This window comes from Bombina bombina, chromosome 10 (assembly GCF_027579735.1).
Source record: "Bombina bombina isolate aBomBom1 chromosome 10, aBomBom1.pri, whole genome shotgun sequence".
Classification (NCBI taxonomy): domain Eukaryota; kingdom Metazoa; phylum Chordata; class Amphibia; order Anura; family Bombinatoridae; genus Bombina; species Bombina bombina.
In genome coordinates this window covers 179,446,564-179,473,045 of record NC_069508.1, presented here as the reverse complement: position 1 = coordinate 179,473,045, position 26,482 = coordinate 179,446,564, and the positions used below count along the sequence as shown (strand labels likewise).

General features: G+C 39.1%; 1 protein-coding gene across 3 annotated transcripts in view; it reads left to right on the top strand.

Annotated features, from left to right (window-relative positions):
- Window positions 1-20,213, top strand: part of LOC128641025 (uncharacterized) — a 30,904-nt gene extending 10,691 nt beyond the window's left edge. For 2 of the 3 annotated variants that reach the window (XM_053693548.1, XM_053693549.1), the window contains 2 exons: window positions 10,828-10,937; window positions 12,961-20,213. In XM_053693548.1, coding sequence (XP_053549523.1) covers window positions 10,931-10,937; window positions 12,961-14,207 — 1,254 coding nt within the window. In that variant the 5' untranslated portion in view covers window positions 10,828-10,930 and the 3' untranslated portion in view covers window positions 14,208-20,213. The remainder of the gene's footprint in view (window positions 1-10,827; window positions 10,938-12,960) is intronic. The other variant, XM_053693547.1, reaches the window with a different exon arrangement.
- Window positions 20,214-26,482: the final 6,269 nt, after the last annotated feature.

Here is a 26,482-nt window from a genome sequence, read left to right as displayed (position 1 = left end):
TTGACGGCTACCGCAGAACTCTAAATCTAGGCGTAAGTTAACACAAAATTTATTGATAGTTCACCAACTGACTGACTGAAGTGGTGAACTATCAATAAAATTTTGTGTTAACTAAGTCCTGTGAGTGCCTCTTCTTTCCATAAAAGTGTGTGTGTATATGTGTGTGTGTATATATATATATATATATATATATATATATATATATATATATATATATATATATATATATATATATATATATATATATATCTTTTATATACTCAATGTCTTCCCTTGACTAAACACTTTCTTCATACTCACTATCTACCAATAACTCTATCTTTGTTATATACTTACTGTCTGTGCCTGATTATACATCTGTTATATACTCACTGTCTGTACCTGATTATACATCTGTTATATACTCACTGTCTGTACCTGAATATACATCTGTTATATACTCACTGTCTGCACCTGACTATACACCTGTTATATACTTACTGTCTGTACCTGACTATACACCTGTTATATACTCACTGTCTGCACCTGACTATACACCTGTTATATACTTACTGTCTGTACCTGACTATACACCTGTTATATACTCACTGTCTGCACCTGACTATACACCTGTTATATACTCACTGTCTGCACCTGACTATACACCTGTTATATACTCACTGTCTGCACCTGACTATACACCTGTTATATACTCACTGTCTGCACCTGACTATACACTTGTTATATACTAACTGACTGCACCTGACTATACATCTGTTATATACTCACTGTCTGCACCTGACTATACATCTGTTATATACTCACTATTTACACCTGGCTATACACCTGTTATATACTTACTGTCTGCACCTGACTATACACCTGTTATAAACTCTACCAATATTGTCCTCCCAGCGCTTAGCGTATGATTAAACCCTATAGCTCCTTGTTAAAGGGTACCTAGCTAACCCTAAAAGAGGACAAATTGTTAAGAAAAATACAAGGAGCACTTAAAGCAAAAGGCAAAGGTTAAGAGAGTAAGAACATACCTGTAAGTAGGTTACATTTAAAAACTAATACATTTATTCAGAAAACATACGTTTATCATGGATCCATGTTACAAAATCATTAAAAATGATTAAAAAGTGGATAAAAATATGAGTTGCTGTCAGAATAGAAACCGATAAAATCCTGATAAAGGATTCAACTGATGTTAGTGTTATGTTCAAAACCCTGTGGTTGGTATAATAAAAAGTCCAAATGGCAGGATAGTTAATGTTCTCCTCGTGATGCACCTGTGGGTGAATTATATAGTGGTGTTATCAATATGTGAAATATCCATTGTTAAAAAAACGGGTGCCAAAAAAAAACAAACAAACAAAACAAAATTAATGTTCTCAAAGTGTTGAAAAAGGTGGTGGAAAAAACACAGAAAAAGGTTAATTGTAAAAATCTAAAAACTAAAAATCTGAAAAATATAAAAAAATAAAAATGTATAAAAAAATTGAAAAATGGTGAGTATAATAAAAATGATACAAATGAAAAATCAGAAATGCCCAAAATATCCAAAAACAGAGATTACGTGTTCATAAGCTGTGAGTCAGAAACTGTGAATCAGATAAAATTGACACGTGATCACTCCTATGAAAGAGTGAATGTTAAAAAACGTTGGGGAAGATCCAGGATTAGTTAAAACTTCCCTTAATGTGCTTTGTAATTATACCTGCGAACAAAGAAAATGCAATAGTGGAATATTGCTATAGATAGTGGAAAATATCAGAGCTAAGCTTACCATGTGTCAACGCGTTTCGGCCTTGTAATAGGCTCACTTGATAAAGGCCTATTACAAGGCCAAAATGCGTTGACACATATGATAAGCTTAGCTCTGATATTTTCCACTATCTATAGCAATATTCCACTATTGTATTTTCTTTGTTCGCAGGTATAAGGACAAAGCACATTAAGGGAAGTTTTAACTAATCCTGAATCTTCCCCAATGTTTTTTAACATTCACTCTTTCATAGGAGTGATCACGTGTCAATTTTATCTGATTCACAGTTTCTGACTCACAGCATATGAACACGTAATCTCTGTTTTTGGAATTTCTGATTTTTCATTTGTATCATTTTTATTATTCTCACCATTTTTCAGATTTTTTATAAAAATTTTTTTTTTTTTATATTTTTCAGATTTTTATTTTTTTAGATTTTTACAATTAATCCTTTTTCTGTGTTTTTTTTTTCCACCACCTTTTTCATCACTTTTGAGGACATTTAATTTTTAATTTTTTTTTGGTGGGGGGGGGGGTTGGCACTGTTTTTTTACCATTGACTATTTCACATATGGATAACATCACTATATAATTCACCCACAGGTGCATCACAAGGAGAACATTAACTATCCTGCCATTTGGACTTTTTATACCAACCATGTGGTTTTGAGCATAACACTAACATCAGTTGAATCCTTTATCAGGATTTTATCGGTTTCTATTCTGACAGCAACTCATGTTTTTAGCCACTTTTTAATCATTTTTTTTTTTTTTTAAATATCTTTATTTTTGTGTGCCACATACAGGAGAATGAAACATCATATATTCAGTAAACAATAGACACTACAGAATTGCAAAAAAGAGTGATATCAATAACATAAATTGGTCCAGCCTTTACCATCGCTTATGAAAAGGCCAGAAAATGTCCATGAGAAATATATTCCCACTGAAGAGTAATAACTGGGCCTGTGAGACGTAAATCAATCCCCCCATAAGGCACTTTTTTAACAAACATACAATACAATTCCTATAACTTAGCCAACTTACACCAGTTTGGATGCTCCACCTCTACTCCCTACACTCAAAACTCTCTTTTTAGTCCCATTCCCACTCTCCTCTGAGATTGGCCTCCAATATATATTCTGTGTTCCTGAATGGTGCTATAACCATCTTACGCAGTGGAATTGGGAGTGTGTGAAGGAAGGGTTCCCATTTTGTGACAAATGACTTCACTCTCTTAGTAATATCGCCTACCCCATCTGCCTGTTCTATAAGCATTTGGTTTAGCATTGTCTGCTTCAATTGTGTCACAGTAGGTGGGTCACGCTTTAACCAGTTTTGGAATATCAGGCGCCTTGCTACCAACACTATATTGGACATGATTAGTCTGGAAGTTCTCGGTATGTCCCCAAGATCTAGTAGTATGATATTTCGAAACGTCAGTTCCCTAGTATGCAAACTCATGCTCGTGCTCGCCCAGTAAGTTGTCATTTTCCAAAATTTAACTAGCTTGGGGCAGCTCCATGTCATATGTTTGATGTCTGCCTCTTCCTTCCCACACTTTGGGCATTTATTTTCCCTGTCTGTTTTCCATTTCTGGTATTTCTTGGGCGTTATGTAGCTGTCATGTAAGAGTTTAAAGTGTGACTCCCTCACCTCCGACGAAAGAGTGGCTCGCTTGACTCTAAGTATGCTTTCTTCTATCTCCTTATCGGAAACTTCCTCATCTAGCAAGGATCTCCAGATCTCAGCAATTCTATTTAAGCATGTTGTGTTTGTAGCTTTGTTCAAGTTTTGATAGAGTGGGGATATAGAAGTGGTGCCCTGTTCTGCTAACTGTATAATGTGCACAATCTGCGATTGTTCTGTTCCCTTTCTCTCTCTAAGCAATGCTGTGTGGTAGTGCCTGGCCTGTAGATACGCATAATGGTGTGTTCTTGGAAGCCCAAATATCTGCCTCAGATCCTCAAATGAATGCATGTGGTCCCCCCCCTGGCTGCAGGGTCTGGCCCACCGTGCGTAATCCTAGCCTTCTCCAGTGGCTGAAGGCTTCTGATGTTAGGCCTGCCGGGAATTCTGGGTTCCCCCCCCATGGCAAGTAAGATATTACTCTATTCTCCCCCCCCCCCCCCAGGTGTTTGCAAGTCAGTCTCCAGGCTCTCGCTGGATGGTTCAGTAAGTCAATGTCCATCAGGTATTTAGTCGCTTGCGAATGTGTCATATGTGGTATCATGTCTAATGTCCAAGGTTTTATCAGTATGTTTTCTAGTTTAGTGTTCGTGAATATACCTTGCCCTGTCATCCAATCAATGGCAAATTTGCACTGGGCCGCCCAATTATAAAATTCAAAATTGGGCAACGCCAGTCCCCCCATTTCACGTGTTGCTGTGAGTTTCGAGTAGCTGACCCTATGTTTCTTATTGGTCCAGACAAACTGAAAACCTCTCGTAGATCTGTCTTTTTAAGCAGAAAGGGCAACGTCTGAAAAAAATAAAGTATCTTTGGAAAGTAAACCATTTTTATGAGTCCCACTCTGCCCGAGGTAGACAAGGGGAGTAGAGACCATGTTTTAAGCAGGTTTTTCAACTGTCCTAGCAGGGGGCCATAATTTATTGAATACCACTTTCGTGGGTCTGTATTGAGATTTATACCTAGATATTTAAAGTTCCCTTCTACTACTTTAAAGTCAAACTGTGGAATTTGCCTATCTCCTTTGGATAATAACCAAACTAGTTCAGTTTTGTCTGTGTTAATCGTATAACCTGAAATCTTACCAAAGTCTTTCACTAACTCCATTAGTCGGGGGATGTTTCTACGAGGGTCTTGTAAAAATAAAACCATATAATCTGCAAATAGCGAGATGTGTGAACGCGTCTCACCTATCTGCATTCCCTCTAATTGTTCCCTGATTTTCCACGCTAGGGGTTCAATCACAATGTCAAAGAGGAGGGGAGACAGGGGGCAGCCCTGTCTCGTACCTCTGTGTAGCATGAAGGGCTGTGTGGCTATCCCGTTTACAAGAATGGATGCCTGGTGGATCTTATACAGATTGGACACTGCTTTTACGAATGAGCCTTCTATTCCCATCATCCCCAGAGTATAAAAGAGGTGTTCCCACAGAACCTTATCAAAGGCTTTTTCAGCATCGATCAGTAGTAAGGCTGCTTCTTTGTGGTTTTCCCTCTTCCCATTATCCCGTGAGATCTGCCAATAGTACTGAATGACTGTTTGGACCCTCCTAATGTTAAGGACTGAGGATCTTCCCTTAACAAAACCTGTCTGGTCACTGTGGATGAGCGACGGCAGGACTCTTGCTAACCTATTGGCCAGGATTTTTGTCAATATTTTATAGTCCTGGTTTAACAGGGAGATGGGGCGGTAAGACTGTGTGAGAAGGGGGTCTCGTCCCTCTTTTGGTATGATACTAATATGTGCTTCTGCAAACCTAACAGAGGGGACCACTGTGTCTTCCATAAATCCATTAAACAACTTTGCCAGAGCCTCTGCTATGTCTGATCCCATAATTTTGTAGAACTCCGCTGGTAATCCATCAGGGCCCGGGGATTTCTCTAGTTTTAAATCTTTGATTGTGGCTACTATTTCCTCTGAGGTGATGGGGGAGTTAATTTCTCCAAGTTTGTTCTGTTCTAGATATGAGTCCAAAAACTATCTCTGTCCAAGTCATGTATGTGCTGCGCGGAATAAAGATCTTTATAGAAACCAGTGAAGGCGTCTTGGATGTCAGTCTCTTTGTTAAGTATCACTTCTCCCTGTTTTATTGCTAGAACCGAGCTCTGTTTCTTGGTCAGTTTGGTCACTCTGGCCAATAACTTCCCAGTTTTACTCCCAAACCTATAATATTTGGCTTGCGTTTTGGCGTGGGCCTTATTGGATTGTTGTAATATGTAGTTGTCTCTAAGTGTTTTGGCCTCTTTGTATTTATGCAAGTTTATGGTATTGGGATTTCTGAGGTATTTGTTTCTCACATTTAATAGGCATGTCAGAAGCTGTTGCGTTTTTTGTTTGCTTTGTTTTTTAATGGATGTGGCGTAAGCTGAGATAGTCCCCCTCAATACAGCTTTGGCCGCCTCCCAAAAGAGGAGGGGGTCAGAGATGTGTGCCCTATTAAGATCCACATAAGTATGCCATTCCCCCAGAATATGTCTATAGAAGTTTGGGTCCCTATATAGATAAGATGGGAAGACCCATTTGTTAGTTTTGCGGGCCGAGTTCCCCATGTGGATCATTACTGCTATAGGGGCTTGATCCGAGATTGTTATAGGGTCTATGGTTGCCTCCACTACTCTCGGGCACAAGCTTGAGGAAACTAAAAAATAATCTAATCTTGAAAGGGCGTCTTTTGCTATGGACATACATGTGTATTCCCTGTTTTCCGGGTACTTGGCTCTCCACACATCTTGCAAGTTCAATGACCTCGCTAGTGTGCGTATCATCAGTGACTCCTTTTTGGAGTTCAATACTCTCTTAGACGAGGGGGTGCTTCTGTCAGGGTTAGCAAATCTATCAGCGGGGACCTGTGGGGCAATGTTAAAGTCCCCTCCAATAATGAGAGGTGAAGTGGTAAGTTCATGATTTCTGTGTGCAGTGTCCTCAAGAATAGTTGTTTTTGGGTCTGTGGTCCATAAACTCCGACCAGTGCAAAAGCCAGCTCCCCAACCTCCAGCTGAATCATGACGTACCTTCCTTCCTGATCAGTTCGTGTTTTGCCAATGGTGTATTGTAGATTTTTCCTAAATAGGACTGCGACTCCCCTAGCTCTCCTCTGCTCATATGGTGTGTAAATAACCCCCCCCCCCCCCCAGCTCTGCTTCAATTTTTGGTGTTCTAGCTGCGATAGGTATGTCTCTTCTAGAATGGCAATGTCAGTTTTTCTGGAGTGTAGATAACGTAGTATTGATTTACGCTTTTGCGGGGAAGTGATGCCTCCTACGTTCCAGCTTACTACAGATAAATGACTACTCAACATAGTGTCGTTTCTTATGTGTTTGAAGTGCTGATGTGTGTGGTGTCGTAGAGTGTTGGGTTGTGATAGCATTGAAATACCTTGGAAGTCTTGTGGGTTTTATGAACGTGCTTTGTCGGCTAAAACTAACTTCCCCTTTCGCTGGACCTCCGGGAGAGAGGTGAGCATCCTGTTGGCTAGATAAAAAAACATTTAGTAAACAATGAAAACAACAAATTTGAACAAATATCATAAATTTAAACAGATAAACAAACTAAGCCTATTTCTCCTCTACACCTTACTGGTGTTTATATTATGGTTACTTTTTGTGTACAGTACACCCCCCCCTCAAGAACCAGATTTCGTAGCTAAATTTCTAAAAAGCTGAAATGCTAATAAAGCTAGGCTGCAGTAGATTACTTCTTTTTCTTCCCTCGGGTACTTCCCGGTTAAAGGATGGGCCTTACTAGGTGATAGCAGCTAGGGATCATACCCCCCAGCCAAGGAATAAGGTTGCCTCCCCGGGTTTTTTAGGATGTTTATATCAATAGGGTGCTGACTCTTGTTTTTTCATGATCTATTTCGAAAAACATCTTGCAAAGGGTTAACTAGATTGCTCTTAAGTATATGTCTTCAAACCTATGCGTAGTTAAGCCATCCACCTCTTGAGTAATAAAAAGACAGATCCCCCCATAGAGATAGCTAGTGTTATCTGACCTAGAGAATTTGTATAATGCAACAGGTCAGCTAGGGCATGTTCTAGTATATGTTTCAAACATGGCAGTAGCAGAATCCATTAACTTTTCACAGATACAAACCCCATCTAAATAAGATTTAGTATTCAACACTTGGTCCTTTGAGGATCTAATTTCCTCTTTATCTCACAGAATGCGTGAGAAAGCAAATGTCCCGAGTTCTGTAATTGTATCTTAGGACTAGTCTTCTCTCCTTCAGGTGTCTTTAGCTGTGAGGTCTTGCTCCTGCTTTAGATATTTCTGGAGGTGCCTGGGATCCTCAAAGAATTTTTTACCCCTTGTTGGGTCTGAAGTCTGAGTTTCGCTGGGAACAGCAGCGAGAAGGGTCGGCCAGCCTCCATTAATGATTTGCAATAGGGTGAGAATTCCCTCCTTCTCCTGGAGATTTCCGCAGAATAATCCTGGAAGATCAGGATTTTTTTTCCCCTCAAAGCATAAGGGAGAGTTCTGGCGATATGCTCTTAGAAGTAGGATCTTATCTTTAAAGTTGAGGTATCGGATCATAACTTGGCGAGGCCCTCTCGTGTTTTTCTGGTCTTGATTGATGTTACCCACCCTATGGGCTCTCTCTACAACACACGGTATGTCCTCAGGCTTCAAATGTAGCAGAGAAGGCAAGGTTCGTTCAGCAAATTCTATTAAGTCTGTACTGGGCACCGATTCTGGCAAGCCAACAATGCGCAGATTGTTGCGCCGTGAGCGATTTTCCAGGTCATCAACCTTGTCAAGCAATGTTTTATTATGGGCCTCCAGTGCTGCTATCTTTGTAGAGCTTTCTCTTTGTAGGATTTCTCCATCACCTACCCTCTGCTCAACATGCTGTAGTCTAGAAGAGAAGGTCTTAAAATCTGATGACAATGAGTCCATCCCTGTCTGTAACTGCTCTATTTTGGGGAGGAACAGAGCAGAAATCTGGGCAACAATGGGGTGGGTATCTGGCAGGGTCTCCTCTGCAATCTCTGCAGCCATGTTTTCTGCAGCGTGTACCTCAACTGCAGCCTTGGTTTTTCTTTCTTGGTGTTTTTGTTTATTTGACATGGTGCAGGTGGTTTTAACAAAACTAGAGTAGTACTTCTGCATACACTTTTCAGAGAATGTGTTTCCACTGCCAGTAAACAAAGACAAAGGAGAGACTGAAGTCCTGTAGCCCTGATGGTATACACAGATAGTCAGGTCCTCATGAGTTAATCATTGCAGCACTTATCTAGTGATTATTTGTCTGCAGTTTGTAAGGGGGCTCAGTGTACTGCGTAGTTACTTTTTCATACTTGGCTCTTAATTAGCATCTCCCCTCACCACAGAGGTCTCAGACAGTGTCTGCATTTCTTAGCCGGCTTTTAGTGGAGCTGTATGTCTGGGGATATTCAGGAAAGGGTATCAGCACTCAATCCATTCTCCTCAATGTCCTATTGCTTGACCCTTCAAGTAAACGTCTGCTTTATGTCTGCAGAGATTTTGTTTAGTGATCGTTGTGGCAGTCTGTATATTGAACGCCACGTGTGGCTGCGGCCAAGGACAGTATTAACTTGTGTGATATCTTTTTAGTCAAATAAAATAAAATATTGTCCAAGGGTTCTCCTCATGTGCCTCACATCTATTGTTACAGGGGGTCAGGGTTTTAAGTCAGTGCTTGTAGGGCCCCTCTGTTACTACTGCTCGAGTCTCCACACAGGATCAAAGAAAAAATCAAGATGGCGGCTGCAGCTCCACCGTGCAACTCACCATTGGCGGCCCTCTCCGAGTGCTTCCGTCTCCTACCTTCGAGCACTTTAACCCCTCGGACCGGTCGCACCAGGGGTGACCCCTCTCCTTTCCTCTCTCCGCCGTGCGGTATATTAGCCTCTCTGTCCGTCGCTACTATTGTCCAGCTTCTGGGTGAACTATTTCTTTTTTTCCTTCCCGGTGGGGGAGCAGGTCTAATTCGCTCCTAGTGCATCAGGTCCGGGCAGGTATAGAGAGTCTCCCTGCCAAGGTTTGCAGCTTTTCTGGCCTTGTTAGTGCTAAAAGACTTGGACTGTGAGCTAGATGTTACAGAGCTCCACAGTCTTGCGTCTTCCCGCAGCGGCCGCCCACCGGAAGTCGAGACTTTTTAATCATTTTTAATGATTTTGTAACATGGATCCATGATAAACGTATGTTTTTTGAATAAATGTATTAGTTTTTAAATGTAACCTACTTACAGGTATTTTCTTACTCTCTTAACCTTTGCCTTTTGGCGCTCCTTGTATTTTTCTTAACAATTTATACACCTGTTATATACTCACTGCCTGCACCTGACTATACACCTGTTATATACTCACTGCCTGCACCTGACTATACACCTGTTATATACTCACTGCCTGCACCTGACTATACACCTGTTATATGCTCACTGCCTGCACCTGACTATACACCTGTTATATACTCACTGCCTGCACCTGACTATACACCTGTTATATACTCACTGCCTGTACCTAACTATACCCATTTTATATACTAACTGTCTGCACCTGACTATACCCCTGTTATATACTCACTGTCTGTACATGACTATACACCTGTTATATACTAATTCATTGTACCTGACTATACACCTGCTATATGCTCATTCATTGTACCTGACTATACACCTGCTATATGCTCATTCATTGTACCTGACTATACACCTGTTATATACTCACTGTCTGCACCTGACTATACACCTGTTATATACTCACTGCCTGCACCTGACTATACACCTGTTATATACTCACTGTCTGTACATGACTATACACCTGTTATATACTAATTCATTGTACCTGACTATACACCTGCTATATGCTCATTCATTGTACCTGACTATACACCTGTTATATACTCACTGTCTGCACCTGACTATACACCTGTTATATACTCACTGCCTGCACCTGACTATACACCTGTTATATACTCACTGCCTACACCTGACTATACCCTTGTTATATACTCACTGCCTGTACCTAACTATACCCATTTTATGTACTCACTGTCTGTACCTAACTATACCACTGTTATATACTCACTGTCTGCACCTGACTATACACCTGTTTTATACTCACTGCCTGCACCTGACTATACACCTGTTATATACTCACTGTCTTTACATGACTATACACCTGTTATATACTCACTGCCTGCACCTGACTATACACCTGTTATATACTGTGAGGTTGAAATTCTGATTCTCCCTCTTGTTTGAATACATGTTTCTATAGCCAATACTGCAATATAGACATTTTCAGTACTTTTGGTGGTTGGGAAGAATATTGTACAATACAATGTTGAAGTTCCTTTAGCACATTATCAGATGGGGTAAACCAATTTGTTGACAAATTACTTACACTTCTGTTCTTTCCCACCAGCTCCCTCAGCCTCGATAAAAACCTCATGTGTAACAAGGAGAAGTCATCTCCAGTCTGACAATTATCCGTGATTACAATTGTCAGCGACTGTCGATTTGTAGCCATGTCTGGTGTGTATATCTCACTGATTAAAGGTCACTGTAGAGAGAGGTTGCTGTGTTTCCTCCTTCAAATGGATAATAGATATTTTTTGGCATTACATAAAAAATGTTAACTACCAGATTACAAAAGGCAGATTTTATTTTAACCCAGTCCTAAAGTTCTAAGATGTAATTTAATTATTGTACTCTATTTATTTTATTTTCTAAATAGTGCATTTCAAAACATGTAAAAAATACAGGAATATTTGTTACACAAACATACTTTTCCTGATGGGTAACACATTTTACATTCAGTTTAATTAACAAAACATTACTAGGCCTGTGCATTCAGATCATTACTTATGATCCGAATGCAGAAGAAAGAGGCAGCTCATAGGATTTGGCTCTTTTCAGAGCTACATTTATTCTTGTGAAAGTGAAAGACATTAGTGCAAATCCAGATCTTAATGTGTTTCACTTTAAAGGGACAGTCAAGTCCAAAAAAAACATTCATGTTTCAAATAGGGCATGTAATCTTAAACAACATTTCCAATTTACTTTTATCACCAATTTTGCTTTGTACTCTTGGTATTCTTAGTTGAAAGCTAAACCTAGGAGGTTCATATGCTAATTTCTTAAACCTTGAAGGCCGCCTCTAATCTAAATGCATTTTGATAGTTTTTCACCACTAGAGGGCATTAGTTCACGTGTTTCATATAGATAACATTGAGCTCAAGCACGGGAATTTACCATGGAGACAGCTCTGATTGGCTAAAATGCAAGTCTGTCAAAAGAACTGAAATAAGGGGGCAGTCTGCTGAGGCTTAGATACAAGGTAATTACAGAGGTAAAACGTGTATAATTATAACTGTGTTGGTCTGCTGCTCCTGAACTTGCCTAGATACACCTTTCAACAAAGGATAACAAAAGAAGGAAGCACATTAAATAATAGAAGTAAATTGGAAAGTTGTTTTCTGTATCTGAAATTCTGTAATCTGTATCTGAATCATGAAAGAAAAATTTTGGGTTTCATTTCCCGCGAGCCTCCAAAGCGGCAACCAATGCTTGATAAATGGAGCCCATAGAGAAGTTATTTATCACCCATATAACTGCCAGTAACACTTTTTTTACCCTCTTTGGCAGCCAGTAACACACATAATAGAGCCTGCACAGTGTCACTTCTTTCAGGGACATATTTGTAATAAATAGAGGCTTAGGAGACCTTTTACATTTAACTGACACTTAGGGGACTTTAAAAAACTGAATATTTAAAGGGATAGGAAAGTCAAAATTAAACGTGCACGATTCAGATAGAGTCGGTCATTTTAAGACACTTAAATTCACTTCTATTTTCAAATTTGCTTCATTCTCTTAGTATCTCCTTGTTAAACAATGAATACGCACATATCATACACTAGCGGGAGCTGCTGCTAATTGGTGCCTGCACACATTTGTCTCTTGTGATTGGCTAAATAGATATTTACAGCTTCCTGTCAGTAGTGCAATGCTGTCCCTTCAGCAATGGATAACAAGAGAATGAAGAAAATTTGATAATAGAATTAAATTGGAAAGTTGTTTAAAATTGTATGTTCTATCTGAATCATAAAATAAAAATTTGGGGTTTACTATCCCTTTAAGTGTTCAGTATTTTTGTGTAGATTTCACTGGATAGTCTGTGAAAATACTGGACTGTCCGGTTAAACACTGAACACCTCTCAACCCACTTGATACTATTACTCAAAGGACCATTAAATACTGTAGAATTGCATAATCAAGTGCATAACTTCAAGTGACTTCAACGTGCCGGTCCCCTGTATGTGACAGATATCAGCCAATCACAAACGCATATATTTAAACACTGTGAACAATTGCACATGCTCAGAAGGAGCTGATGCCTCAGAAAGTGTGCATATAAAAAATTACGCACAATTTAATAGTGGAAATAAAATAATGGAAAGCCTCTTAAAATTGCATGAGCTATCTGAATTACTGAATTATGAAAGTTTAATTTTGCTTTTGTGTCCCTGTTTAAGTTATATTTCTTTCTTTTCAGATTTCCGTTGCCCTGCTGTGTTGTGGTGGCTGTTACTGGTCAAAGTTCTGGTTCATGGGGTGGAAGAACCACCCTGTCAGTGTCTTACACAGGATATATGGCCTGTTGACTGGACAGCTCCGGAGAATGAAGTTTGTTGCTTGAATTTTAGTGTTAATATAAGCAATCTAGACTGGAACATGTTAACTCCATTATCCAACCTGAGGATCCTGAACCTCTCAAATGCTGGAATTACAACAATAGAATATACTGATGGGGGAATAAAGACAACTAATATTGAGGTTCTATACCTGGATAACAACTATTTGAAAGAGTTGCCCAATGGGTTCCTGGGTAATGCTCCCAACCTAAAGATTTTACATATTGAAAATAACCAACTAATTCACCTTCCTTCTAGTTTTCTTCAGGTTTCTCATCTAATTGAAGAACTAGACCTGAGCTTCAACAATTTGACCTCTGTACCAATGAGTATTTTCAAACCATCCCTCACCAAACTTGGCTTTCTCAACAACAGCTTGGATTGTACCTGTGGTTTTTATGACACGCTTCAGGTAACCTTCCGTGACCAACACAACAGTTCTCTGCTGGATGATTTCACCTGTTCTTCTCCAAGGGATGTCAGTGGTTTAAAGATTGGAGATGTAAAGAGAAGTAACCTCTGCAGGTCTCATCGTTTAACAGTTTTGCTTATCTGCATCCCGTTGGTGGTGGTGTTGGGTCTAATGTGCTGGTATCTTTGCTGTCATAAGCAGAAAGAGAGTTTCCCCGGCAAACAACACTGCAGCTTGGTGACTGTGGATCGCAATGGTGCTGGGGGTCTCGGACAGCATCCTCGATATGAGCCTCGGCAGAAAGTAAAGAAGGAAAGAATGGAGCTTGAGCCGAACCAGTTAAAGGATCCAATTTTACTAAAGCCTTCTGCTGCCTTGTTGGGGAGCAGTAGGGATCTTTATGAAGAAGTTGAGATCAAACTGGGGACATCTGCGGACTCCTTAATGAATGGTGAGGGTCAGATAAGCAGAGAAGGTCCTGGGCTTATGCTGGCAGTAGAGGAGGAAGATGAGGTGGAGTTGAAGACTGGAGAGGACCCTGACGTGGAAACGGTCAGTGTGACAGAGGTTATGAAGGACTCAAGTGACAGAGAAAAACTCTATCTGAATCAGGCTACTGATTATTACAGTCTGGTGCCTGGTATTGAACTGGATGATTCTGATCACTGTGAGTATGAGAGTGTCGATCTCTCCTGAGAGTGGTGGTTGATCTGGTCCAAGGAGAGTTGTAAGAATTTTCAGCATTCACCTTATACCAACTTGAGTCACATCTGCACCACACACTCAATTATTTTATATGTGTTTATATGACAAATTCAGGGGAAAATACCCCATTCCCTAATGACCATTCCAATGGTCAAACAGTAGCACTACTTGGAGTCCAAGACTCATTGACAGCAACCATATATTTATTATATATTATTACTACATTTTATGCAGAAATTCCATTATTTATGTCTTAATTTTGTATTCTAAACTAGGAAAATAACCACTTAAGTAAGCCATTTTGACCATTACAACCAACCTTCTTGCAGCAACTAAGGAAAATATTTCTGATGGAATTTGCACGTTGAGTTATACTCAATACAATTTTGTACAGAGGGATCCCAGAGATACTTTTTGGAAAAGGCAGAACAAGACAGCATTGCTGCAATAAACACAGTTTTTTAATAAATCTCTCCAGCATCACCAGTTCATATGCCGACTGACTAAACTTCACGTATCTCTCCAGTCCTTAGTGAATCAGATGCTTAGTACAACATGGGAACTGGTGGAGGTGGTGACAGAGACAACTTAGTGGACTCATGCCACTGTGCGGGAGAAAATGAGTAATTTATTATCTTGAATAATAATACACTGTGGAAGTTCTGAAAAATGGAAAAGCTGAGTGACTTATAGTATTGACAGAAATATTAGTTATTGTTTGTCTAACGATACATAACTGAGGCTTACTTCACAGAGGAAACATTTTAAAATGTATTTTTGTAAGAAGAAATGAAAATGTGGTTATTTTTTAATGCCACTGATATTAGTATTGTTTAAAGAAGACGTTCTTTATGTCAGATGTACATTACTGTGTGAAATAGAGGGTTCTGAAGGGATGGTGTTAGGAGCTCTCTATAAAACCATTTCATAGTTCCATTCTGAGGTACAGTGCCTTAACTATTTTGGAAGGGATGTGTGTACATTTATATTGTAATTTCATTTGAGCTCTCTGGAGATTAACACAATAGTGTGATAGCAAAATACTCATGTCCTAAACCAATTTATTTTTTTACTACTGTGTGCCTCTAACTATGGGATACATTACTTAAGGAGTGCAACTTTGCGCTTCCGCAAACCTATAATCTGCGCTCAGTTTTTTCTTACGTGAGCCGTACTGGGTGCGAGATTACTAGTTGAAAGCTTGGGTTTTTTGCAACTTTGCACGCAAAACGCAATCACAAACTCGCACTCATAGGGGCATATGTATCAAGCTCCGTATGGAACTTGATGCCCCGTGTTTCTGGCGAGCCTGCACACCAGTTATGAAGCAGTGGTCACAAAGACCGCTGCTCCATAACCTGTCCGCCTGCTCTGAGCAGGCGGACACACATCGCCGGAAATCAACCCGATCGAGTACGATCGGGTTGATTGACAACCCCCTGCTGGTGACCCATTGGCCGCGAGTCTGCAGGGGGCGGCGTTGCACCAGCAGCTCTTGTGAACTGCTGGTGCAATGCTGAATACGGCAAGCGTATTGCTCGCCGTATTCAGCGATGTCTGTCGGACCTGATCCACACTGTGGGATCAGGTCCGACAGACATTGATAACTAGAGGCCATAGAGTTCAGTGGAGCTTCTTTTTCGTGCCGACAGCCACACAACCACAGCTCACGTAACCCTGATCGCAACATTCCATAAATATATACAAATAATATGTATTAATAAATGAATTCATATACATATTAATAAATGTGTCCCAATGGGTCCCTATCTAAAACCACTTTCAGGTGGGTTTTTTTCTTCTCTAACACCTGACATGTCATAACTTTGACCCCTTATAACCTTTTAATGCTATAAAATGTATTTATAATTTTTATCAGACAGTGTTAATATGAGTGCTACTGTACTGTCCCTTGTATTTTTTATGTGTTTTGCGCAACTTTTTAGATTAATGCTTTGGTTAATACCAGCTTTTTAGAAGAGGTTTTAACAAAAGAGCAAACCAAGATCGTACCAGCGCATTTGCATATACTCACAACTTGTAATATGAGTAAAATTACCAGAGTGCCCATAAAGTCACAATTTTTCCCAAACACGAGTGCACAGAAGCGTGTGCTCCACTTGTAATCTAGCTCTATGTGTTTAATTGCTGCAGCATTAGGTAATTTTACTATATCAATATTATGTTTCTTTAAGGCTCATTTGATATGTTATATGTGTGAAAATTATAAGTTATTGTTTAGATTGGTTGTTCTCTTGGTATCCTTTGAAGCGTAAACATTGGTAGTCTCATGAGGGTGCATATGTTTTTAGCATTATATGTCAGCAGTGTTTGCAACTGTAGTGTCCTAATGACGAGGTAGTATGAGTGGACAGCTCTGGGTGCCGGCAACATGGGGTTGTATTCAGAGGACTTAACAGCCTGTGGTGTGGGTGAGAGGTGCATGGACCTAACAAGCTAGTATTGAAGCCCCTGCACAAAATTGAAACACAGGTCAGATATAAATGAGGTTGAGCTGTAATTGCCGTATGCACATTGGCACAAATTACTAGCAGCGGCCATCTTTGCATGGTTGTAGCCAGTACTGTCAAATATCCACTCTGTTAAATACCCTAGGTACGCCACAGGCTTGCAAAAATGTATAACATTGCTACAGTCCTAAAGGCACATGTACCTAGGTTTACTGTTCAACAAAGCAAGCTAAGATAACAAAACAAATCTGCTAACAAAAGTAAATGGGTGCATTTCAATTTAAAATAGAAGCATTTTTGCAATATATTTCTACAGGGTATTAGGAAAAAGGCCTCTAGTAAAAGTAATGGTTTTTCAGTGGCATACACACACATGCTATGAGGGACCGTGCAGCAGTCCTGCTCAGTGAGCTGGCAGTGGTGTGCATTGTTTCTGGGAAGACTTCATTTTTGTCATACAAGACACTGCTGACACTCTGAGCAGGCGTGGTGTTGTATACTGCTCAGGGCCGGTGCTAAGAGTTTTAGCTACACAGACAAAGACACATTTTGGCGCCTCCAACCCGGATAAAATGATATACTCTGCCGTTACTGCTTCTTAACAAAATATTCTTGCAATGTGTTTAGCAGCTATAGTTAAGATAGGGAAAATAGATTTCTGTTATCACATCAAATTCTGGATTGTTAATCTGATTTATTATAACTATAATAGCTTAAAGGGACAGTATACACTCATTTTCATATAACTGCATGTAATAGACACTACTATAAAGAATAATATGCACAGATACTGATATAAAAATCCAGTATAAATCTGTTTAAAAACTTACTTAGAAGCTGTCAGTTTGGCTCTGTTGAAAAGGTAGCTGGATAGCCCACTGCAAGTGACAAATAAGACACTCCCCCCCCCTTCTTTTGCATATGAAAAGACCCTTTACACAAACAGGAGCAAGCTGGAGTAGGTAGTCGAGCGTATTCACATAAAACTTTGGGGCTTGGTTAGGAGTCTGAAAATCAGAGCAATGTTATTTAAAAATAAGCAAAACTATACATTAATTTTTTAAAAAAAAATTTATGTGCTATATAAATAGATTATCTACAAAACATTTATGCAAAGAAAAAATGAGTGTATAATGTCCCTTTAAGTGGTGGCTCTGCAAAGCATAGTCAATCAGTGTTGTCTCTGCATAATGAAACAAACAGTGGTGACAATATATAAAACACATGAACATAGAGGCAGGATGAACTCTTTTTTTTTTCTTTTTCACCATTATATCTAAACTAATACCAGCATGTCTAACAGGAAAATTTATCAAGCTTCTAGCCAAGAACCTGACCACCTGCAATCACCACTTGGCAAAATTTGACTGGAAAAGAGCTGTTTTATTCAATCCTGTCAGCTGCTTTTGAACAACCAATTGCATCTGTCCCACTGCTATGACCGGCTCCACCAACATTTATGAAGACTGCTAAAATGCTGCAGATAGTGCATTGTGATATTTCAGCGAGATGCTTACAGTTGCTCTGGCGACCTGCACTCTCTGCCTTTGTATGTTTCAGGGAAGTCCCGTCCCATTATAGCTATTAGGCCATCACAAATGGCCCCTATGAAGCCAAAGTTAGGCAGCAAAAAATAAATATCACATTTAAAAAAATATGTTATGTATCAAATTTGCCCCCCCCCCCTCCCGAAGGGGCGCCCTTAGGCAGTCACCTCGTCTGCCCCTATTGTAACACCAGCTTTGATACTGATGCATAAGCCCTCACATCAAATGTGCATATGCCACTGAAAAAATGTAATGACTTTTACTACAAGTATTTTTGCTAATGGAAGTATATCACAAAAAAAATCTTCTAGATCATATTGAAAGGCACCTATGCACATTTCAATTTTGACCTTTCTATCCTTAAATCCCTGTTTTATTGCAGCTGTGTTGTTTACCCATAATGTGTGTGTGTATATATATATATATATATATATATATATATATATATATATAATGCCAAAAATAAAATAATTAGGTATGTCCAAATAGTTCCTTAAATAATATGTGAGTGTTACAGCATGTGTGAGCAACCTGACCAGTATATAAATCATTAGGAAGAATCCCAGATGTGTATTGCAGAAATAAATATGAGAAAATCCCCAAATTTATCAGGGGAAAGTGCAGTCTATACTCTTAACAAAGGTTCATTTGTTACACAGCACACACATAGAAATATAGTACTGTTCATACTTAGAAATACGCAGTGACACATATTACATTATTATTTCACACAGTTTAAATATTATAAAAGCAATGGGGTGAGGGTTTAGTTAGTTACTATTCTGTGTTAACATAATTACAGATGACCCTGCTATCTAGGGTTGCCACCTCAGCCATGTTTTCCTGGACACTTATGAGTTACACATGCTGCAGGGTGTGCAGGGAGGAACATGTATTGTGTTTCTGGACTGCATTATTCATATTCATATTCCTCCCTGCACACCCTGCAGTATGTGTAACTTATAAGTGTTCTGTATTTTAAGGGACAAGTGGCGACATCAGTATTCCCTCTAAGGCTAGTTTTGTGAGCAGCCCAGCAGTGAAAAAGTTAATGAGCAATTGGCAAACACTACACAAGGCAGACTGCAAGGTGTGGTTCCCTTATTAACGGTTTCACTGCTGGGCCGCAGAGGGAAGACTGCCTGCTACTGGTCTTTAGGAAGCTGTTTACGTGCAATAGTTCAGTGATGCACAAGCAAATTGAGCAGCAAAATGACATTCACTTTTTGTCTTTGACCCTCTTCACTTACACAAAATGATGTCAAGTGATTAAAGGACCATTAAGTACAGTGAAATTGCAAAGTCAACCAGTGCACAATAAAAAGATAATACAAAAGCACTTACTCCGAATTTGAAATGAGCAGTAGAATTTTGTCTGACAAATTTGAAAATTGACTTCAATTTGCCAGCCCCCTTTATCATGTGACAGCCATCAGCTAATCACAGACTCATATAGGAATACACTGTGAACTATTGCACATGCTCAGTGATTCTGGTGCATCAGAAAGTGTGCATATAAAAATACTGTGCACTATTACTAAAGTAAATTTAAACTTTTTTTTTTTACAAGTATTTTATATCACTCTTCCTGCTTAAAACATTACAATAAGTTTGCTACTTGATTACATTTAATCTGCCCTAAATCACATGTTTTATTTATAGCACTGAAGTTTACACAAAACTTGTAGTGGCCTTAAGAGAACACTGATATTTGGCAATTTTTCTATTCTGTAAACCTGGATATTAAAACATATAAGCTGTTTACTAGTAGAATGCATTGTTTTTGTTGCTATATGGATGTTTAAAAGTTACATTGTCTTTTTTAAGTGAGCTTTGAGTGTATGCATGGACTGCTTTTGACTTACAAAAATGCCAAATTGGCCTTTTTAAATTGTTCTAGAACATCTGTATGCAGATTTTTTTTAAATGACTGTTGTTTACAATTCATGTATAAAAAAAATAAAATCTATGCAAAGCAATATTATTCAGATTTGTTGGAATTAAGGAATCACAACCTGACAGTTCCCTATCAGTGCTATGGAATTTGTCTCTGCTTTAGTAAGTAATAATGATAATAGTTATAATAATACAATAGTATCTCTGCAGGGGTTAAATCCCACCATACTAAGTCAGCCCTGCCATATTTAGCTTCACATGCCATTGTCTTCATACATGGAGTCCAGCCAGAAGGGGAAATAGTTTTTCTGGGCTGGCCTCTCTGCTCACAAACACCGGGGCTCATTCTGAGTATGGGTGGGTGCACTTCCTTTTTCCTGAGCCTCTCAGGCAACTCTTTAGTGGTTCTATCTAACCCCTGCTGCCCTGAGGATGACATAACACAAACAGAGAGAGGATCAGGGCTGAGGAATGTGTGTATATGGGGGGGGCTTTAATATGCTCGTATTGCTCTCACAACTGAAGACAGAGCTGCTCATCTCCTAAGCACATGAAGTGATTGTAATCACTGTGGTGCATATATATCTGTTTACTTAGGTTTATAAAATAAGTTTTGCTTAAATATGAGCCCCATGTAAAGATTTTGTCTTTGTCAGTGATGATGATGATGGTAAATCCCATGCACAGCTTTACTGCCCCTTCCATTGCTCTGACTGCTAGTGAGCTCCTGCACGGCTTCTTCCTGCACAGTCTGCAACTGGAAGCAGGGCCGCCACTAGAAATTTTGGGGCCCCTTACTTAACCATTGATCAGCCCCCCCTTTGACATGTGCAATTTTTGATCAAGTGACTAAAACATTTATGCACTTTATTCTTAAGTGTAGTTAAACTTGAAAATGTTGTAAAGGTAGTAACACACAAACACAGAAACACACACTCACACATAAGGATTCTCATATAGACACTCTAGCAAACACGCAAAGAAACACAAACACACACAGACACCCACACAGACACTCAGTACTTGTTTACATTGACCTGACAAGTAATGAAGCAGACTACAGTTTTTTCAAAAAAGGAGATTTACAAGACAAAATTTGGAATTCTGATTATCTTTTTGTAAAGGAAGGTACCAACTAAATGATGACAACAGCATGCAGTGGCTGAAAGGAAGGGCCCTGAACTGCCTAAACTATAATGTAAAGCTTAAATGGTGGATTGGTGACTCTCAGAAAGGTCTGATTAGTCTCAAAGTCTGTAGAAAGATGTGAAAAATCAGTAGTAAGGTCAAAATGTCCTAAAAAGGAACAGACAATGGACACACACAAACTCAAACACAAACTTGCACATACACCCAAGGAAACACCCACAGAGAAAGCCTCAGAAAACACACAAAGACATACACACTCACAGACACCCACAGAAAACACTCAAAGACATACACACTCACAGAGAGACACCCACAGAAAACACACATAGACATACACACACACACCCCCTCACAGAAAATGCACAAAGACAGACACAAACCCTCACAGAGAGATCCACAGAAAAACAGATACATACACACTCAGAGAGACACCAACAAAAGCACAAAGACATAAACACAGACATCCACAGAAACACTAACAGGAGGTAACATTTCTGCACATTGCCATCCCCTAATTTAACATTGTGTGACATGCATGATTAAAAATAGCAGAAAATAAGAGATCACTTTTATATATATATATATATATATATATAAATTTAAAAAATCATATCTGCCAAAAGGGCACCTACCATTTGTGTATTGGGGAGGAAACATTTCTGCATGGTTTTAAATATAGAATTTCTACAGCATTGTCAAATAATTACAAATACACTGCTGCATATTGCTAAAAAAAATAGTTTTTATGGACCCCTGGCCCCACTACACAACTACCACACTGAAGTTACAATCTGAAATTGCACAAATAAATAAAAAACATTTACTAAGTAAGTCCTACCTACTCTGCAAATGAAAGTGATCTGCCGCCTGACTCTGGCACACACTGTATAAACTGAAGTGCCAAGTCTGTCTCACACTATGCCTAGTGGTTTAGTGCACACTCAGAAATCTTCTCAAATGCTAATGCTTTACTCCTTATAATGACATTTCCCATGCTCAATAGCACTCTGCTGTAGCACCCTCTGGTGGCTGCCAAAATGTAATGGGCGCGATCCGATATCGATCGCAGTTTGCGGCGCAAGCGAGGGAACCGGCGTCGCCCGCAGTTTCAGCTCGCAACTCGAGCCATCCCATATAGGTCGCCGTCAGATGCTAACGTGCCGTAAGTCTCACAAACCAGCGATGTCCAGAAATCTGCGTAAGTACAAATTTCTGGCGTCGCCAGTGACTTGCGCCACGTTAGAATCTGCCGGCGCCTATAAAACCTGACTAAAGTCTAAAACACCCGCACTGTCTAACACGCCTCCCTAACATAGCCCGCACTGTCTAACACGCCTCCCTAACATAGCCCGCACTGTCTAACCCTCTATCCGCTATCCCCCCTCACTAGCCTAACAATAAAAATGCTATTAACCCCTAAACCGCCGCTCCTTTACCCCGCCGCAACCTAATAAAATTATTAACCCCTAAACCGCCGCTCCCGTACCCCGTCGCCAGCTATATTATATCTATAACCCCCTAAAGTGAGCCCCTAACACCGCCGCCATCTATATTAAAATTATTAACCCCTAATCTAAGCCCCTTACACCGCCGCCATCTCTATTAAAATGATTAACCCCTAATTTAATCTACCTACCCTGCCGCCAGCTATATTATCTATATTAACCCTAAGTATATTATAGTTAATATAGGTATTACATTATATATATATTAACTATATTAACCCTAATTATATTAGGGTTAATATAGTTAATATAGTTACTATAGTATTTATATTAACTATATTAACTCTATCTAACCCTAACACCCCTAACTAAATTTATATTAAATTAATCTAATTAATTTATAAACTAAAATATTCCTATTTAAATCTAAATACTTACCTATAAAATAAACCCTAAGATAGCTACAATATAATTAATAATTACATTATAGCTATGTTAGGGTTAATATTTATTTTACAGGTAAATAGTTAATTATTTTAACTAGGTATAATAGATATTAAATAGTTATTAACTATTTAATATCTACCTAGTTAAAATAATTACCCAATTACCTGTAAAATAAATCCTAACCTAAGTTACAAATACACCTACACTATCAATAAATTTAATAAACTACTAACATCTATCTAAAAATACAATTAAATTAACTAAACTAAATTACAAAAAAAAACAAACACTAAATTACAAAAAATAAAAAAAAGATTACAAGATTTTTAAGCTAATTACACCTATTCTAAGCCCCCTAATAAAATAATAAACCCCCAAAATAACAAAAATTCCCTGCCCTATTCTAAATTAAACAAATTTCAAAGCTCTTTACCTTACCAGCCCTTAAAAGGGCCTTTTGTGGGGCATGCCCCAAAGAATTCAGCTCTTTTGCATTCAACAAATACAATCACCCCCCCCCCCATTACAACCCACCACCCACATACCCCTATTCTAAACCCACCCAAACCCCCCTTAAAAAATCCTAACACTACCCCCCTGAAGATCTCCCTACCTTGTCTTCACCACACCGGGCCGAACTCCTGATCCGATCCGGGCGATGTCGTCCTCCAAGCGGCAAAGAAGAAATCTTCCTCCGGCGACGTCTTCCTCCAAGCGGCAGCAAAGTCTTCATTCTTCCGGCGGCATCTTCAATCTTCTTTCTTCGCTCCGCCGCCGCGGAGCATCCATCCCGGCCGACTGCTAAACTTGGAATGAGGTACCTTTAAATGACGTCATCCAAGATGGCGTCCGCCGAATTCCGATTGGCTGATAGGATTCTATCAGCCAATCGGAATTAAGTTAAAAAAATCTGATTGGCTGATTGAATCAGCCAATCAGATTCAAGTTCAATCCGATTGGCTGATCCAATCAGCCAATCAGATTGAGCTCGCATTCTATTGGCTGTTCCGATCAGCCAATAGAATGCGAGCTCAATCTGATTGGCTGATTGGATCAGCCAATCGGATTGAACTTGAATCTGATTGGCTGATTCAATCAGCCAATCAGATTTTTTTAACTTAATTCCGATTGGCTGATAGAATCCTATCAGCCAATCGGAATTCGGCGGACGCCATCTTGGATGACGTCATTTAAAGGTACCTCATTCCAAGTTTAGCAGTCGGCCGGGATGGATGCTCCGCGGCGGCGGAGCGAAGAAAGAAGATTGAAGATGCCGCCGGAAGAATGAAGACTTTGCTGCCGCTTGGAGGAAGACGTCGCCGGAGGAAGATTTCTTCTTTGCTGCTTGGAGGACGACATCGCCCGGATCGGATCAGGAGTTCGGCCCGGTGTGGTGAAGACAAGGTAGGGAGATCTTCAGGGGGGTAGTGTTAGGATTTTTTAAGGGGGGTTTGGGTGGGTTTAGAATAGGGGTATGTGGGTGGTGGGTTGTAATGGGGGGGGGGGGTGATTGTATTTGTTGAATGCAAAAGAGCTGAATTCTTTGGGGCATGCCCCACAAAAGGCCCTTTTAAGGGCTGGTAAGGTAAAGAGCTTTGAAATTTGTTTAATTTAGAATAGGGCAGGGAATTTTTGTTTTTTTGGGGGTTTATTATTTTATTAGGGGGCTTAGAATAGGTGTAATTAGCTTAAAAATCTTGTAATCTTTTTTTTATTTTTTGTAATTTAGTGTTTGTTTTTTTTTGTAATTTAGTTTAGTTAATTTAATTGTATTTTTAGATAGATGTTAGTAGTTTATTAAATTTATTGATAGTGTAGGTGTATTTGTAACTTAGGTTAGGATTTATTTTACAGGTAATTGGGTAATTATTTTAACTAGGTAGATATTAAATAGTTAATAACTATTTAATATCTATTATACCTAGTTAAAATAATTAACTATTTACCTGTAAAATAAATATTAACCCTAACATAGCTATAATGTAATTATTAATTATATTGTAGCTATCTTAGGGTTTATTTTATAGGTAAGTATTTAGATTTAAATAGGAATATTTTAGTTTATAAATTAATTAGATTAATTTAATATAAATTTAGTTAGGGGTGTTAGGGTTAGATAGAGTTAATATAGTTAATATAAATACTATAGTAACTATATTAACTATATTAACCCTAATATAATTAGGGTTAATATAGTTAATATATATAATGTAATAACTATATTAACTATAATATACTTAGGGTTAATATAGATAACATAGCTGGCGGCGGGGTAGGTAGATTAAATTAGGGGTTAATAATTTTTATATAGGTGGCGGCGGTGTAAGGGGTCAGATTACGGGATAGATAAGGTAGATGGCGGCGGTTTTAGGGGCTCACAGTAGGGGGTTAGTTTATGTAGATGGCGGCGGGGTCCGGGAGCGGCGTTTTAGGGGGTAATAACTTTATTAGGGATTTGGGGGGGGGGGGATCGCGGTTGACAGGGAGATAGACATTGCGCATGCGTTAGGTGTTAGGTTTATTTTAGAAGATCGCGGTTGACAGGGAGATAGACATTGCGCATGCGTTAGGTGTTAGGTTTATTTTAGCAGCTAGTTTAGGGAGTTACGGGGCTCCAATAGTCAGCGTAAGGCTTCTTACGGCTGCTTTTTGTGGCGAGGTGAAAATGGAGTAAGTTTTCTCCATTTTCGCCACGTAAGTCCTTACGCTGCATATTGGATACCAAACTGCGCGGGTTTGGTATACCTGCCTATGGCCCAAAAAACTGCGGGCGACGGCAGAAATATACGCGCGTAACTTCTAGCTTACGCCGTATATAGGATACCAAATCCGCGCAATTCTTGGCGTCGCCGGCTTTTGCGGGCGACGATTTTTATCGGATCGACCCCAATATATATATATATATATATATATATATATATATATATATATATATATATATATATATATATATATATATATTAAATAATAGTTGTGCTTGCCTCATAGGGGCCCCTGACCAACTGGGCCCCTGACAGGAGTCACCCTATTCACCACTTGATGGTGGCCCTGACTGGAAGCTATGGGAGATGTACAGCCCACATCATCAGTGATTATAGACTGTTTTCTATCACTTAAAGGAACATTCCAGTAACAATTTAAATGTACATTGTTGAATTACACATTTGAATAGAAACATACTTGTAATATACATGTTTTGGCAAAAATGTTTCTAGTAAAAGTTATCACTGTTTTAGTGTTAACATTATTCTATATACATTTATTTATTTATAAAATATTTTACCAGGAAAGATACATTGAGATTTCTCTCA